This window comes from Aethalodelphis obliquidens, unplaced genomic scaffold, assembly GCF_003676395.1.
Source record: "Aethalodelphis obliquidens isolate GAN/ISIS:26980383/991018 unplaced genomic scaffold, ASM367639v1 scaffold52, whole genome shotgun sequence".
NCBI classification, from domain to species: domain Eukaryota; kingdom Metazoa; phylum Chordata; class Mammalia; order Artiodactyla; family Delphinidae; genus Aethalodelphis; species Aethalodelphis obliquidens.
In genome coordinates, this window is record NW_020837996.1 from 3,141,658 (window position 1) to 3,155,497 (window position 13,840).

At 45.1% G+C, this 13,840-nt stretch overlaps 1 protein-coding gene across 4 annotated transcripts in view; it reads left to right on the top strand.

Annotated features, from left to right (window-relative positions):
* The window catches only part of SH3PXD2B (SH3 and PX domains 2B), a 113,556-nt gene that overhangs the window by 46,205 nt on the left and 53,511 nt on the right, over positions 1-13,840 (top strand). For all 4 annotated transcript variants that reach the window (XR_003428267.1, XM_027084295.1, XM_027084298.1 and 1 more), the window contains exon 4: positions 6,456-6,532. Coding sequence is in view for 3 of the 4 variants with exons in the window: in XM_027084295.1 (XP_026940096.1) it covers positions 6,456-6,532 (77 nt within the window). In the remaining variant the exon portion in view is untranslated. The remainder of the gene's footprint in view (positions 1-6,455; positions 6,533-13,840) is intronic.

Sequence of the window (13,840 nt, forward strand, 5' to 3'; positions counted from 1 at the left end):
CAACAAAGTGGAGTTCCCTGTGCTATACAGCAGGTTATTAGTTATCTATTTTATACATATTAGTGCATACTTGTCAATCCCAATCTCCCAGTTCATCCCAGCCACCCCCCACCTCCTGTATTTGTTTAACAAATTACCACCCAGTTAGCAGCTTAAAAGGATACCCATTTATTATCTCACAGCTCTGTTGGTCGGAAGTCCAGGCAGGCTCAGCTGGGTTCTTTGTTTAGGGTCTTAAAAGACCAAAGTCAAGATCTTGAATGGACTGGGCACTTACCTGGAGGTTCTGGGGAAGAGTCTACTTCCAACCTCATTCAGGCTGTGGACAGAATTCAGCTCATTGCAGCTCTAGAACCCAGATACCTCTTTCCTTCCTGGCTGTCTGTTGGGAACCCCCTCAGCTTCCAGAGGCTACCTGTATTCCTCATCCATCTTCAATCTGGCAACAGGGCACTGAATCTCTCTCCCGTGCTTGGAATCTCTGACCTCCCCTCCTGCCACCAGCTGGAGAAAGCTGTCTGCTTTTAAAGGCTCATGTGATTACCTTGTACCCACTTGGCTAATCCAGGATAATCTCCCTCTCTTGAAATGAACTGAGGCATATCATATAACATGGAGTGAGATTCCATTGTATTCACAGGCTCTGAGATTAAGGTGGGACATCTTTGGGGGGCCATTTAAGAAATTCTGCCTGCCTGCATACCTGCCTGAGTGGGCCAAGCACCTTCTGAGTGTCAGGCACTGTGGAGGAGTTAATGCAACCATGGCTGGTCCCTGCTCTCAAGACATTCAGTGTCCCCTTCCCCCCAAAAAAAATTCTTACCAAAGGAATAATGTCAAGGCTTCAACTCAAAAAACTGGGTTACCCAAACCAATGTTATAGCTTCAACTAATAATAGCTACCATTTATTAGATCTCTGTTGTGGGCCAGTCACTGGGCTAAGTGCTTTACATTCATTAGCTTGTTTAATCCTTAGAACAATCCTGAAGGGCAGCCATTACTATGCCCATTTCACAGGTGAGGAAATTGAGGCTCCAAGAAATTATCATCACTTGCATAAATGGCAGAGCTGGGATTCAGTCACAGGTATGGCAGGCTCAGAATTCATGCCCAAAGTCAGACAGCCCAGGTTCAAATCCCAGTGCCCCTAATCATCTACTCTGTTCCCTTGGGTAAATTACTTAAGCACATGGAGTTTCATTTCTACATTTGCACATTGGAGATCATAGTTGTTCTTAAATGATAGAGTTGTTAGGGGGATTAGGTAAGTGCCTGGTATGTAACTAGCAGCAATTAAGCACTTCCTAGTATCTTTATGTACAGGTAATCGGCAAATTGGCAATCACCCTAAATTACAAATATTTAGAGCTGGCCAGCCCTTTAAATCTTTTTCGTAATGCAGACAAGGGGGCAGGCACTGAGATGGATCACCCAGGGGCCCATTCTCCCCTCCCCCACTGCAGGATTCTGCAATCAGCACTTCGTGTCATCATTGAGTGAGCTTAGAGACAGGGTAGATGTATTTGCCAGGCCCCCATTTACCGGGAGATCATTGGCCTAAAAAAACCTCATGTTTTTAGTTCTTCCACGGGGAGAGAACACTGGAATTTTTTTCCTTATTGGAGGAGAGCCGGTATGCCAGCTGCAGTAGCCACATCTCAGCACCTGAAGCATGTGCTTTGGAGTTCAACAGGCCCAGTCCTGTGACCTCCAGCATACGACATCTCCCCCCCACCTTTGAGCCTCAGTTTCTCATGTGTAACATGGGACAGTGACCCCCTGCTTCACAAGCTTCTCTCCCTGGCACATGGAAGGTTCTCAGTAAAGGCAGAAACAGGGTCCTGGGACATTCCTTTGGAATTTTGGGGCCTTTCATGTCTTGGAGTCCTACTTAAATGATCAATCTGGAGATTTAAGTTGAAATGGGCTCTAAATGTATATTTTTCTTCAAGGAAAAAAAGGAAAGCAGTGAGTTATAACTCTTTGCTGGTGAAAGGCAAAACCAGCTGTGGAAAAACTTCCCAGGACAGGGAAGAACTTGAGCCGACCCTCTCCCCAGCCCCTGAAAGCTTTCATGGTTACGTAATCCTTTTCCACCCACGAATTCATGAAAATGCTGTTCTCAGGGACTTGGCTCCGTTGTCCCTGCTCAGGACACCCACTTGTAGCTTGGAGAGGCCCCCTTGGGCCCTAAGACCCCTGGAGCATCCCTTCCCAGCCCACCTCTTAGCTTTTCCTTGAGGCCGAGACCAAGGGCAGGGACGGGTGGGAGAAACGTCCCCTCTCCTAGGGGTCAGTTTTCTGCCAAGACTGCCACGTCAGCAGAACAAAAGCGAGTTTCATGTTAGCACAAAGGCCGAGAGGGGGGCGGGTGCGGGGAGAGCAGCCCTGTGCAATTTTCCATCCCAGCAAGAGCTGGGGAAGCCAACTTGGCAAAGGATGCGGCTTGAAAAATAAGAATTACAGTTTGGCCTTCCTCCACTGTGGAAAACAAAAGCCTGCTCGTTCCCACCAAAGGCTGTTCTCTCCTCTGATCACCCTTCCCATTCCAGGAAGGCTGGCCTGAGGGGAGGGCTGGGTGCGGGCTCCCTAGCCCTCCTTCTCCGTGACTCACACAGAAGCTTCACAGCAAGCAGCAGATCCGCATTTCACCTGGAGGCACCGACCAGGGGGACGCTGGCCGCTCTGTTCTGCCCCACAGCCCAGGGCCTGAGCGGTAACTCCACTCCGCTGTGCTGTGGATAAATGATGAATTAGCCTGTCAGAAGCAGGTCTTAAGAAACCAAGTTAGGGGTTGAGGACAGGAGAGGTGCTCTTCCTTGTAGAATATAAGGCAGTATCATGTAACCTATTTTTTAAACAAAGTAATTACCCTTTTTTAAGCACCTAGGGAGGGCCAAGCCCTGTACTGGTGTATCACGGAGATGACGACTAAGAGATAGGGGCTGCTCTCCCATTTTACAGATGAGGAGACTGAGGCTCTGCCAGGTAAATGCATTTCCCAAGGCAGCACAGGAAGGAATAGACCCCCTGGGATTGGCTTGGGGCCTCACTGACCCTGTGGAGCCTGTGGCCTCCCCGGCACGTGCTACTCCTGCCGAGGGGACTTCCTGTCCCCACTGCTGGCAGGGCACCTGACATGTGCCCAGAGACTCACTGAGGCCACACAGGAAGAGGAGTGACATTATTGTGCCACACCCCCAGGAGACGTTGAAGGCGCCTGAGTTCTTTTTTTGTTTTGTTTTTTTAACGTCTTTATTGGAGTATAATTGCTTTACAATGGTGTGTTAGTTTCTGCTTTATAACGAAGTGAATCAGTTATACATATACATATGCTCCCATATCTCTTGCCTCTTGCGTCTCCCTCCCTCCCACCCTCCCTATCCCACCCCTCTAGGTGGTCAGAAAGCACCGAGCTGATCTCCCTGTGCTATGCGGCTGCTTCCCACCAGCTATCTATTTTACATTTGGTAGTGTATATATGTCCATGCCACTCTCACTTTGTCCCAGCTTACCCTTCCCCTTCCCCATATCCTCAAGTCCATTCTCTAGTAGGTCTGTGTCTTTATTCCCATGCCTGAGTTCTTGGTCCTCTCCTAGCCCCTGCAGGCCGGGCCTCGGGCAAATTCTCTTGGGCCGTGGTGGCTCTGAGGTGGCCCTGTGCCAGGGCGGTGCTAGCACCATGCCCTTTGTAAATTTTTCGCGTCAGGTCACAGCCTTCTCAGTAAGAGACCTGTAGACCCCTCTCTGCACCCTTCCTCTGATTTTATAGAAGGGAAAATTATACCAAAGTGGGACCAAAATGTTTTTGGTAGGCACCAAAATGTTGTTGGTAGGCACCCCTTCTCCCATTTTGAGAAATAGATTAGAGGGCAGGAAGCGTTTGCTATGTAGGATTTCTCTTCACAGGCACACACTTCTTATTTTTCCTGAAGGTTCAGGATTCTCCTAGGAATTCTCATCTTCAAGTGGTCCCACCCATGAGGGTGGTGATTATTACTCCCACCCAGGGAAGGACTGCCCCACCCAGAATGTCAGCAGGGGCCCTCCCTGTTGGAAAGCACTAGTGCCAGGAAGGCAGGCCCCCAGGGCCTGTGCACAGAGGGCTCACACAGAGCCTGCACCTAGGGAGTGAATGAGGGAATATCATCGGCTCTAGGGAGGCCAGGTTGTAAACTCCTTCCCACTTCGCTGCATAATTTGCTTTTTTCGTTTTAAATGACATGAACATTTTCTGATTCCCAAAGCAATCAATATTTATAGTAGGCACTTTGCAGAAAGTATAAAGAAGAACACAAAAAGGCTTTGTCTTCTACCCTCGGAGACAAGCACTATGAACCCTGTGAAGCATTTTCTTCTAGATTTTTTTCTCTTCTAACAAGTGCGGTGTATCAGAAATTTGACTCACTCATCAGAATTAAACCCATCACCATTATAAAGAAAGGAGATCCTTGTTATTAAGGAATATAAGGAATATGTATTTCATCTCATTGTGGGTTCTTTTTTAATTAAATGGAAATGAACAAAAAAAGGATTTCTATTTAGGTTGACCATATCTACTTCATTTCCTGATTGTGCCTTTTTGCCCAAGAGCACGTTGTCAGATTATTTTAAATGTGATCTTAACCATATGGTCTTTTTGGGTACAAATCTCCCTGACCACCTTGCATTGCAAATCTTTAAAAGTCAATAGGCTGTTTCCCATCATCCCTTTCGATTCTGTCCTATGATGAAAACTCTTTATGGGCCTTTCCTACCGTCTTGTCCCTGCTCACCCAAGGTTGACCCATGGAGACAGCAGTCTCACCAGCACCATCTCAGATGAGTGGTTAACCTCTCCTCACCCTGCCAGCCTCGTAACCCAAATTCTTCTCCAGGACCTACCTCCTTGGACCAGAAGTAGGTGAAGTTCTTAGTAGGTCTCCATGCTCTGCAGTCTGGAGAGCTGTGGTCTCCCTGTGCATTCCTTTTTGACCCCTAGAGACCTCCTGGTCGCCCCGCATGAGCATGGCAGGGGGGCTTGTCTCCATCCCCCACCTCTTTGTCGCTCCTTGATGTCTTATTTCTGATTTTCCAGCCCCTGCCTCTGTGACAGATCCAGAATGGTGTGGCCATGCTGTCTGGATCCTCAGTGCACGAGCTTGGCCACCATCTCCCCATGAGAGGACCTCCTTTAAGACTCTCGGGAACCCGCTGATTTGCTTGAAACAAACCTCACCCATAATGTTTCAGCATCTTGGGTATTTCCTGAGACCCTCGGTGGCATCATTTATATACTTGTCTTTGCCTGTGACCCATGTCCTCTGCCCATACGTCACACTGGAGGTTCTGGTACCACACCCCAGGGCTCAGATGTCACCCGGCAAGTAGTGAATGGGCTGTTAGCATTCGGTGTGGTAGGAGGGCTTGGAGCCCTCTGTTACAAACACTTATTGGCGAAGGAATTGAAGGGATTTGTCGCCCTGGCAGGTAGAATCCACCTTCATGCATTGATCCGACGTGAGTGCCATGTGGCAGGGGCAAAAAGTTGACTAAAGCCGAGTTAGTCCCTATTTGGGCGGAGCCCCATGACTAGTAGGAAGGAAGAGGACATGTAAATCGACAATGTGATGTGTACAATCAGAGACAGGAACTCTTTTTTTTTTTTTTTTTGATTTTATTGAAGTATAGTTGATTTACAATGTTGTGTTAATTTCTGCTGTACAGCAAAGTGACTCAGTTATACATATATATATTCTTTTTCATATTCTTTTCCGTTATGGTTTATCACAGGATATCGAATGTAGTTCCCTGTGCTATATAATAGGACCCTATTGTTTATCCATCCTATATATACTAGTTTGCCTCTGCTAATCCTAAACTCCCAATATTTACCGCCCCCCCCCCACCCTTTGGCAACCGCAAGTCTGTTCTGAAAGAGATAGGAACTCTTAACCCATTTGAAGTGTGTAAGAGTTTCCCAGCAGGGGTAGTGGGTGGGGAAGGTATTCCAGGCAGAGGGAAAGGCACAGAATTAGGAGAGAGCATGGAGTATTGGGAAAACATCAGACTAGAGCAGAAGGTATACAAAGAAATAGGAGGGAGGGGGACTGAGCTGTTGGGTGAGGGCATATCTGAGTGTTCGCTGAACTGCTCACCGCATCTGATAATCTTAAGGTTGGACAGGGGGCCTCCGATCATCAGGTCTTCCTTCCTTGGTTTGATTTCAGCCTCCCTTATCTCACCAAAACTTACCCACTGAGCCCCACTCCCTCAAGCCCTTGCACTAGAGCTGTGAACAGGGAGGGCTTTGGAGGACCAAGCATGGGGTCATCCAGGCCCTGTGGATGTCCGGCAGCCAGGAATTTAGGTACCACTCAGGCCTACCAGAGGCGGCCACATCCTCATTCTCCCAGGTTGCTGAGAGCTTGTCAATGCTCCCTTACAACGCTGTATGCGCTCTCATCTCCTGCAGGCAAAATTCTCTTCCGACGGAGCCACATTCGGGACGTGGCTGTCAAACGCTTGATACCAATCGATGAATACTGTAAGGTAAGTCTGAGAAATGCCAACACTTCCCTGTGTCTCGTGTCTTCCCCGTGGGTAGTTTTGGGGTTTTTTTGTTTGTTTGTTTGTTTGTTTTCCTTTTCTGACTACAGGATGCCCATTGTGAAAGATCTGTACGGGTGAAAAAAATATAAAGAAATTAGAAAAACCAATCACCCGTGATCCTTCAACTCAGAGGCAACAACTGTGAAGGTTTTTGCATATTTCCTTTCTCTCCTTTCTCTCTGCATGCATTTCTTTATGGTATTGAGATCATCCCATATGTGTTATTTTTGTTGCTCTTTCTCTTTTCTCTCATATTAAAAGAATTTCCCCATGCTATTAAAAAAAACTTCTTGAACCTGCTTTTAATGGTTGCATAGTATTCCATTGTGCATGAATGTTCTAGAAGTTATTCAGCCAACCCCTGTTGGACAGTGCAGCTGGCTTCCAATCCCTTAAATGTTCTCAACCACAAGGGGCCTCCCTGCCTTTTGGTTATGTTTTGTTTGATTTGAGGCTGAGATCAAGAAAGAAGCATATTTTTCTTTTGTTTAGCTTCCCTACTCTTTAGTATTTATTCCTCTAACTTAAAATCACTAGCAGTTTGATTGGAGAAGGGTAGGAATAGAAAAAATGCCTTAACAATGGAGCAGTGAATGCTTTCTCCCCCTAAGATCAGGAGCAAAAGCAAAGTATATTTGCTCTCTCCACCTCTGATCTACATTTTACTGGAGATTCTAGCTGGTGTAAGCAGGCAAGAAAAAGGAATAAAAGGCACACAGATTAGAAGGGACTGCCTTGATTCACAGATGACCTGACTCTACTGTAGAAAAGCATGAGGAGTCCACAAAAAAACCTGCTAGAACTTATAAATGAGCTTCGTGAGATTACAGGATTCAAGACAAATATTAAAAAATCAATTGTATTTCTATCTACTAGTAGGGAACAACCCAAAAATGAAATTAAGAAAATAATTCCACTCACAATAGCATCAAAAAGAATAAAATAATTAGGAATAAATTTAATAAAAGAAGTACAAAGTTTATACACTGAAACTACAAAACGTGGTTGAGGGACGTTAAAGAAACTCTAAATGAATGGAGAGACATTCCATACTCATGGATTAGGAGACTCAATAGTGTTAAATTGGCAATTCACCCCCAGTTGACACAGAGTCAATGCAATCTCTGCCAAAATCTTAGTAGGCTTTTTCGTAGAAATGAACGAGCTGATCCTAAAGTGTATGGGCTCAGAATAGCCAAAACAATTTGGAAAAAGAACAAAATTAGAGAACAAAATTGTACTACCCATTTTCCAAACTTCTTCTGAAGCTACAGTAATCAAGACTGTAGTACTGGTGTAGCACTTCCCTGGTGGTGCAGTGGTTAAGAATCCACCTGCCAGGGGCTTCCCTGGTGGCGCAGTGGTTGAGAATCTGCCTGCTAATGCAGGGGACACGGGTTCGAGCCCTGGTCTGGGAGGATCCCACATGCCGCGGAGCAACTAGGCCCGTGAGCCACAACTACTGAGCCTGCGCGTCTGGAGCCTGTGCTCCGCAACAAGAGAGGCCGCGATAGTGAGAGGCCCGCGCACCGCGATGAAGAGTGGCCCCCGCTTGCCACAACTAGAGAAAGCCCTCGCACAGAAACGAAGACCCAACACAGCAAAAATAAATAAATTAATTAATAAACTCCTACCCCCAACATCTTCTTTAAAAAAAAAAAAGAATCCACCTGCCAATGCAGGGGACATGGGTTAGATTCCTGGTCGGGAAGATCCCACATGCTGCAGAGCAACTAAACGCATGTGCCACAACTACTGAGCCTGCGAGCCACAACTGCTGAGCCCACGTGCCACAACTACTGAAGCCTGCGCACCTAGAGCCCATGCTCCGCGCAAGAGAAGCCACCGCAATAAGAAGCCTGTGCACCGCAACAAAGAGTATCCCCCCTCACTGCAACTAGAGAAAGCCCGTGCACAGCAATGAAGACCTGACACAGACAAAAATAAATAAGTAAATTATTTATTTATTTATTGGGGGGAGAAAGAAAAGACTGTGGTACTGGTGTAAGGATAGGCAGATGGACCACTTGAAGAGAACTGAGAGTCTAGAAGTAAACTCTTCAGATTTATACTCAACTGATTTTCAACAAAGGTGCCAAGAAATTCAATGGGAAAGGGTAGTCTTTTTAACAAATGATGGGATCATGGGATATCCATATGCCAAAAAATAAAGAATAAATTTTTAAAATTGGACTGTGACCTCACACCATGCATAAAAAATCAGCTCAACTCAAAATAGATCATAGACCTAAATATAAAAGCTAAAACTATAAAACTTCTAGAAGAAAACATAAAAGAATCTTCATGACCTTGGTTTAGGCAAAGAGTCTTAGATATAACACCAAAAGAGAAAAATTGGTATGTTCGACTTCAATAAGCTTACACATTTCTGTGCTTCAAAAGATGTCATGAAGAAAATGAAGACATGCCACAGATTAGGAGAAAATATTTGTAAGTCATATATCTGAGAAAGGACTTGTGTTGAGACTATATAAACAACTCTTACAACTCAAAAATAGAAAGACAACCCCAGTTTAAAAATAGACAAAAGAGGGCTTCCCTGGTGGCGCAGTGGTTGAGAGTCCGCCTGCCGATGCAGGGGACACGGGTTCATGCCCCGGTCCGGGAAGATCCCACATGCCGCGGAGCGGCTGGGCCCGTGAGCCGTGGCCGCTGAGCCTGCGCGTCCGGAGCCTGTGCTCCGCAACGGGAGAGGCCACAGCAGTGAGAGACCCGCGTACTGCAAAAAATAATAATAATTAAAAAAATAAAAATAGACAAAAGATTGAATAGAAACTTCACCCATGAAGACACACAATGCTTAATAAGCACACAAAAAGTTGTTCAACATCATTAATCATCAGGGCAATGAAAGATATTGCTGAGATGCCTACACAGCCTCCAGAATGGCTGTAATCAACAAGACACACAAGGGGTGGGGATGTGAGAGAAAGCGGAGCTCTTCATTCTGCTGGAGACATATGATGGAAACCACTTTGGGAAGACAGTATGGCAGTTTCTTCAAAAGTGAAATGTATCATACGATTACTCTCAGGTACATACTCACAAGAAGTGAAAACTGTCCACACAAAGAATTGGATGCAATTGTTCATGGCGGCATTAATTCGAAATAGCCCCAAATTGGAAGCAATCCATATGTCTAGCATCTGGAGAATAGATAAAGAAAATGTGGAACAGGCATATGATAGAATACTGTTCAACAGTGAAATACTGATTAAGGCCGCAAGATGAATGAATCTCAGAAACATGATGCCAGATGCAAAAGACTGTATGTTGTATGATTCCATTTACGTGAAATGTGCAGAAAAGGCAAATCTAGAGAAAGCAGGTCAGTGGTTTCCTGGGCCTTGGGGCAGTGGAAATGGAGATGGACTGCAAATGAGGTTGGGGACATTTTTGAGGTGATGGAAAAGTTCTAAAACTAGAATGTGGTGATGGTTGCCCAACTCTATAATTTGAATTTGAATCATTGAATTGTGTACTTCTAATGGGTGGATTTTATGGTGCATAAATTATACTTCAGTAAGTCTGTAGAAAAAGTTTGAAGGGGGAAAGTGTGGGGATAGACGCCCCTCTCTTGGCAGGAAATGTCATGGAAGGGCAGAAAATCACTCCTGATTGAGCATCTTCTCTTTACCAGACATGACCACATTTCATCCCTCTGATAACATGGAGGACGTGTTCTTTTTCCCTTTGTGTTGATGAGGAAATGGAGGTCCAACAAGGTTACTCACAATAATAGTATTCGAGACTTTGAGAGATGAACCCAACCCTTTTAGGACTTGGCACTCGCATACCACTTACGGCCTCTCTATGAAAGTACAAATTCAAGAGGCCAAAATAGTTAAGCATGTGTTTCCTAGAAGCAGTTAGACTCAGGCTCTTCTCTCTCCTAAGGATACCCTTAAAAAAGGGATGGCGGGCTTCCCTGGTGGCGCAGTGGTTGGGAGTCCGCCTGCCGATGCTGGGGACACGGGTTCGTGCCCCGGTCCGGGAAGATCCCACATGCCACGGAGCGGCTGGGCCCGTGAGCCATGGCCGCTGGGCCTGCACGTCCGGAGCCTGTGCTCCGCAGCGGGAGAGGCCACAACAGTGAGAGGCCCGCGTACCACCAAAAAAAAAAAAAAAAAAAAAAAAGGGATGGCGGTGAGGGGCGGGGCTCGTCACTCAGGCACAAAGACACCACTGCTGCCTCCCAGATCTCAGAGGAAAGTTCAGATCTTTGCTCTTTGTCCTTTTCCAAACCTCTAGAGCCTAAAATTCCTTTGTCCAGGCCCTGCTGGCAAGAACTTTGAACCCTTGCGGTCACCTTAGCCAGCTGGCAAGTTCCACCTGGTACCTTCCCAGAAACCTCAGCCCAAGTGTGCTCTCCTGCTTCTTCCCCAGCCCACCCAACTTCTCTCCAGTCACACCCTCCTCTCACGCAGGGCTTCCCGAACCCCTGGACATTTGATTTGGAAAAGGAAATATAAAATCTTGGAGGGATAAGGGACAGCAGCAGCTGCCTGTATCTGGCTATGCTTGGAATGGTCCAGAGATCATGAATTGACCTGGATTAACCACAGGGAAGAAACTGCTTATGTTACCTTATGTTACATGAGCCGCATGCAAGTTACCACCCCTGCTATTAATGCATCATAAGAAGCAGAGCAGTTATTTGGGGGTTTTAGTTGGCCAGATTCCCTGGGCTTAGCTTCAAGGGTACTGCCCTCCTGGAAGGAGATGAAACCATCCCTTTTGTTACAAGGCCTGTGAAGTCTTTTAGAGACTGCATAGACCTTTATGTAACATTCGGTCTCTGTTATTGACATTGTTGTGAGCTGACTTAAGCCGATCTGATCTATCACTGTCAGCCTTATCTTGGTAGAAATTGGTAGTTTCCAATAGGTAAAGATAGAGGAAGGCTGTAGATGTCCCCAAACCTAGCTACCAGCTAGGAAGAAACTTTCTGCTCTACCAGACCTATCATAAAGTTACAGTATTTAACATAGTATGGTGTTGGCACAACGATAGACAACTATTGGAACAAAATAGAGAACACAGAAACAGACCTATGTGTATTTAGACACTTTGATACTAACAAAAGCAGCTTTGTAGATCATTGAGGAAAGGTAGGATTCCTCAGTAAATGGGTATCCGTATTGGAAAAAACAAAAAAGGTAACTAACCCCTGCCTTGCACACACATGGAATCATTTCCAAGTACATTGAAGACCTAAATGTAAGAGGTAATTATAAAAGGTTTTAGAAGATAAAAATAGGAAATATCTTCATAATCTCTAGGTATAGAGGGACTTCTAAAGACACAAAAAGTACCAAGCATAAAAAGATTCATTTATTTGACTACAGTAAATTTAAGGACTTCTGTTCATCAAAAGACACAATGAAAACGAGACTCGGGCTTCCCTGGTGGCGCAGTGGTTGAGAGTCCGCCTGCCGATGCAGGGGACGCGGGTTCGTGCCCCGGTCCGGGAGGATCCCACATGCCGTGGAGCGGCTGGGCCCGTGAGCCACGGCCACTGAGCCTGCGCGCCCGGAGCCTGTGCTCCGCAATGGGAGAGACCACAACAGTGAGAGGCCCGCGTACCGCAAAAAAAAAAAAAAAGAAAATGAGACTCAGCCAAATCCTGCCACACATACAAGCATTTGTTATCAAGCAGCTCCCTAAACAGACTCTCAAGTTGTTCTGTAAACTCAGTGAAATACCAGCTGTCTTGTCTGACACCGCTTTGCATGAAAGTTTCCTTAAGACAGATGCAATGGTATCCTAGTGGCAGGATCAGCTAATCCTAACCATGGTCTGACAGTAAAATCTTCACGAAGAGGTAGAACACAGAGGGTTCAGAATCCTAGAACCAGGGTACCATGAAGAAGGATGTATAATGCTGGGCTCGCCGTGTTCTGTTCATGCAAGGGCCACCCCTCATTTCACCAGTGAAGAAAATTATTTCTGACACCTGTTATGCTAGTAAATAGAGGCTATAGTGTTGGTCAGAGGTGAAGATAGCTGAAGCCCCAAAGTAGCCTTTTCTCAAATGAGAACTTGTGATTAGAGTCTCCTACTTGCTGAAGTGATCATTCCCGATGAGGGTACTTCAGATATTAACTCACCATTATTAGAGTGTAGGTTAAATCTAACACACACACACACACACACACACACACACACACACACACCTATGAACGTGTGAGTGTGTATGCCCATGCTGTAGTATTTTATTTTTATTTTTTATTTTATTGAAGTATAGTTGATTTACAATGTTGTGTTAATTTCTGCTGTACAGCAAAGTGACTCAGTTATATATATATATTTTTTCATATTCTTTTCCATTATGGTTTATCATAGGATATTGCATATAGTTCCCTGTGCTATACAGTAGGACCTTGTTGTTTATCCATCCTATATATAATAGCTTGCATCTGCTAATCCCCAATTCCCAATACTTCCCTCCCCCACCCCCTCTACTGTGCTGTAGTAATGGGTTGACCAAAAAGTTCATTTGAGTTTTTCCATAACATCTTACGAAAACCCCAAACAAACATTTTGGCCAACGCTAATGTTTTAAAGTAAACTCTGTAGGCAGTAAACAGTAGTGTTTACCAGACTCCAGTCCCTTGAGACCTCCCCTGAAGATTTTTACCATATTCTACTACCTATATTATTATTAATATTTTTCTTTATATTAATTCACTTTTTTAACCTCTTTAAAAATATATATTTTAGAGAAAATTTTATATCACAACCATAATGTGAAACTGGTATCACATACCCTAAAAGTAAAAATAAAAACAGTGGTGCAACAGCAACAAAAACTGTCTTTAAATCTAGCCAGCTTCTGTTGCTTACTCCCAGAGGAAGCTCTGCAGAGCCTGGTCACGCTCACGGGAAGCAAGTTGGGGAAGTTCTTTCTTCTAGGAATTTTATAGTTTCAGGTCTTATGTTTAAGGCTTTAATCCATTTTGAGTTGATTTTTGTGTATGGTATAAGATAAGGGTCCAATTTCATTCTTTTGCATATGGATATCCAGTTTTCCCAGCACCATTTGTTGAAGAAGCTGTCCTCTCCCCGCCGTGTATTCTTGGCACCTTTGTTGAGGATCAATTAACCATATGCATGGATTTATTTCAGGGCTCTTGGCAATGATCTCATGGATATGACACGAAAATCATAGGCAACAAAAACAAAAATAAATAAGTGGGAATACATCAAACTAAAAAGCTTCTGCAC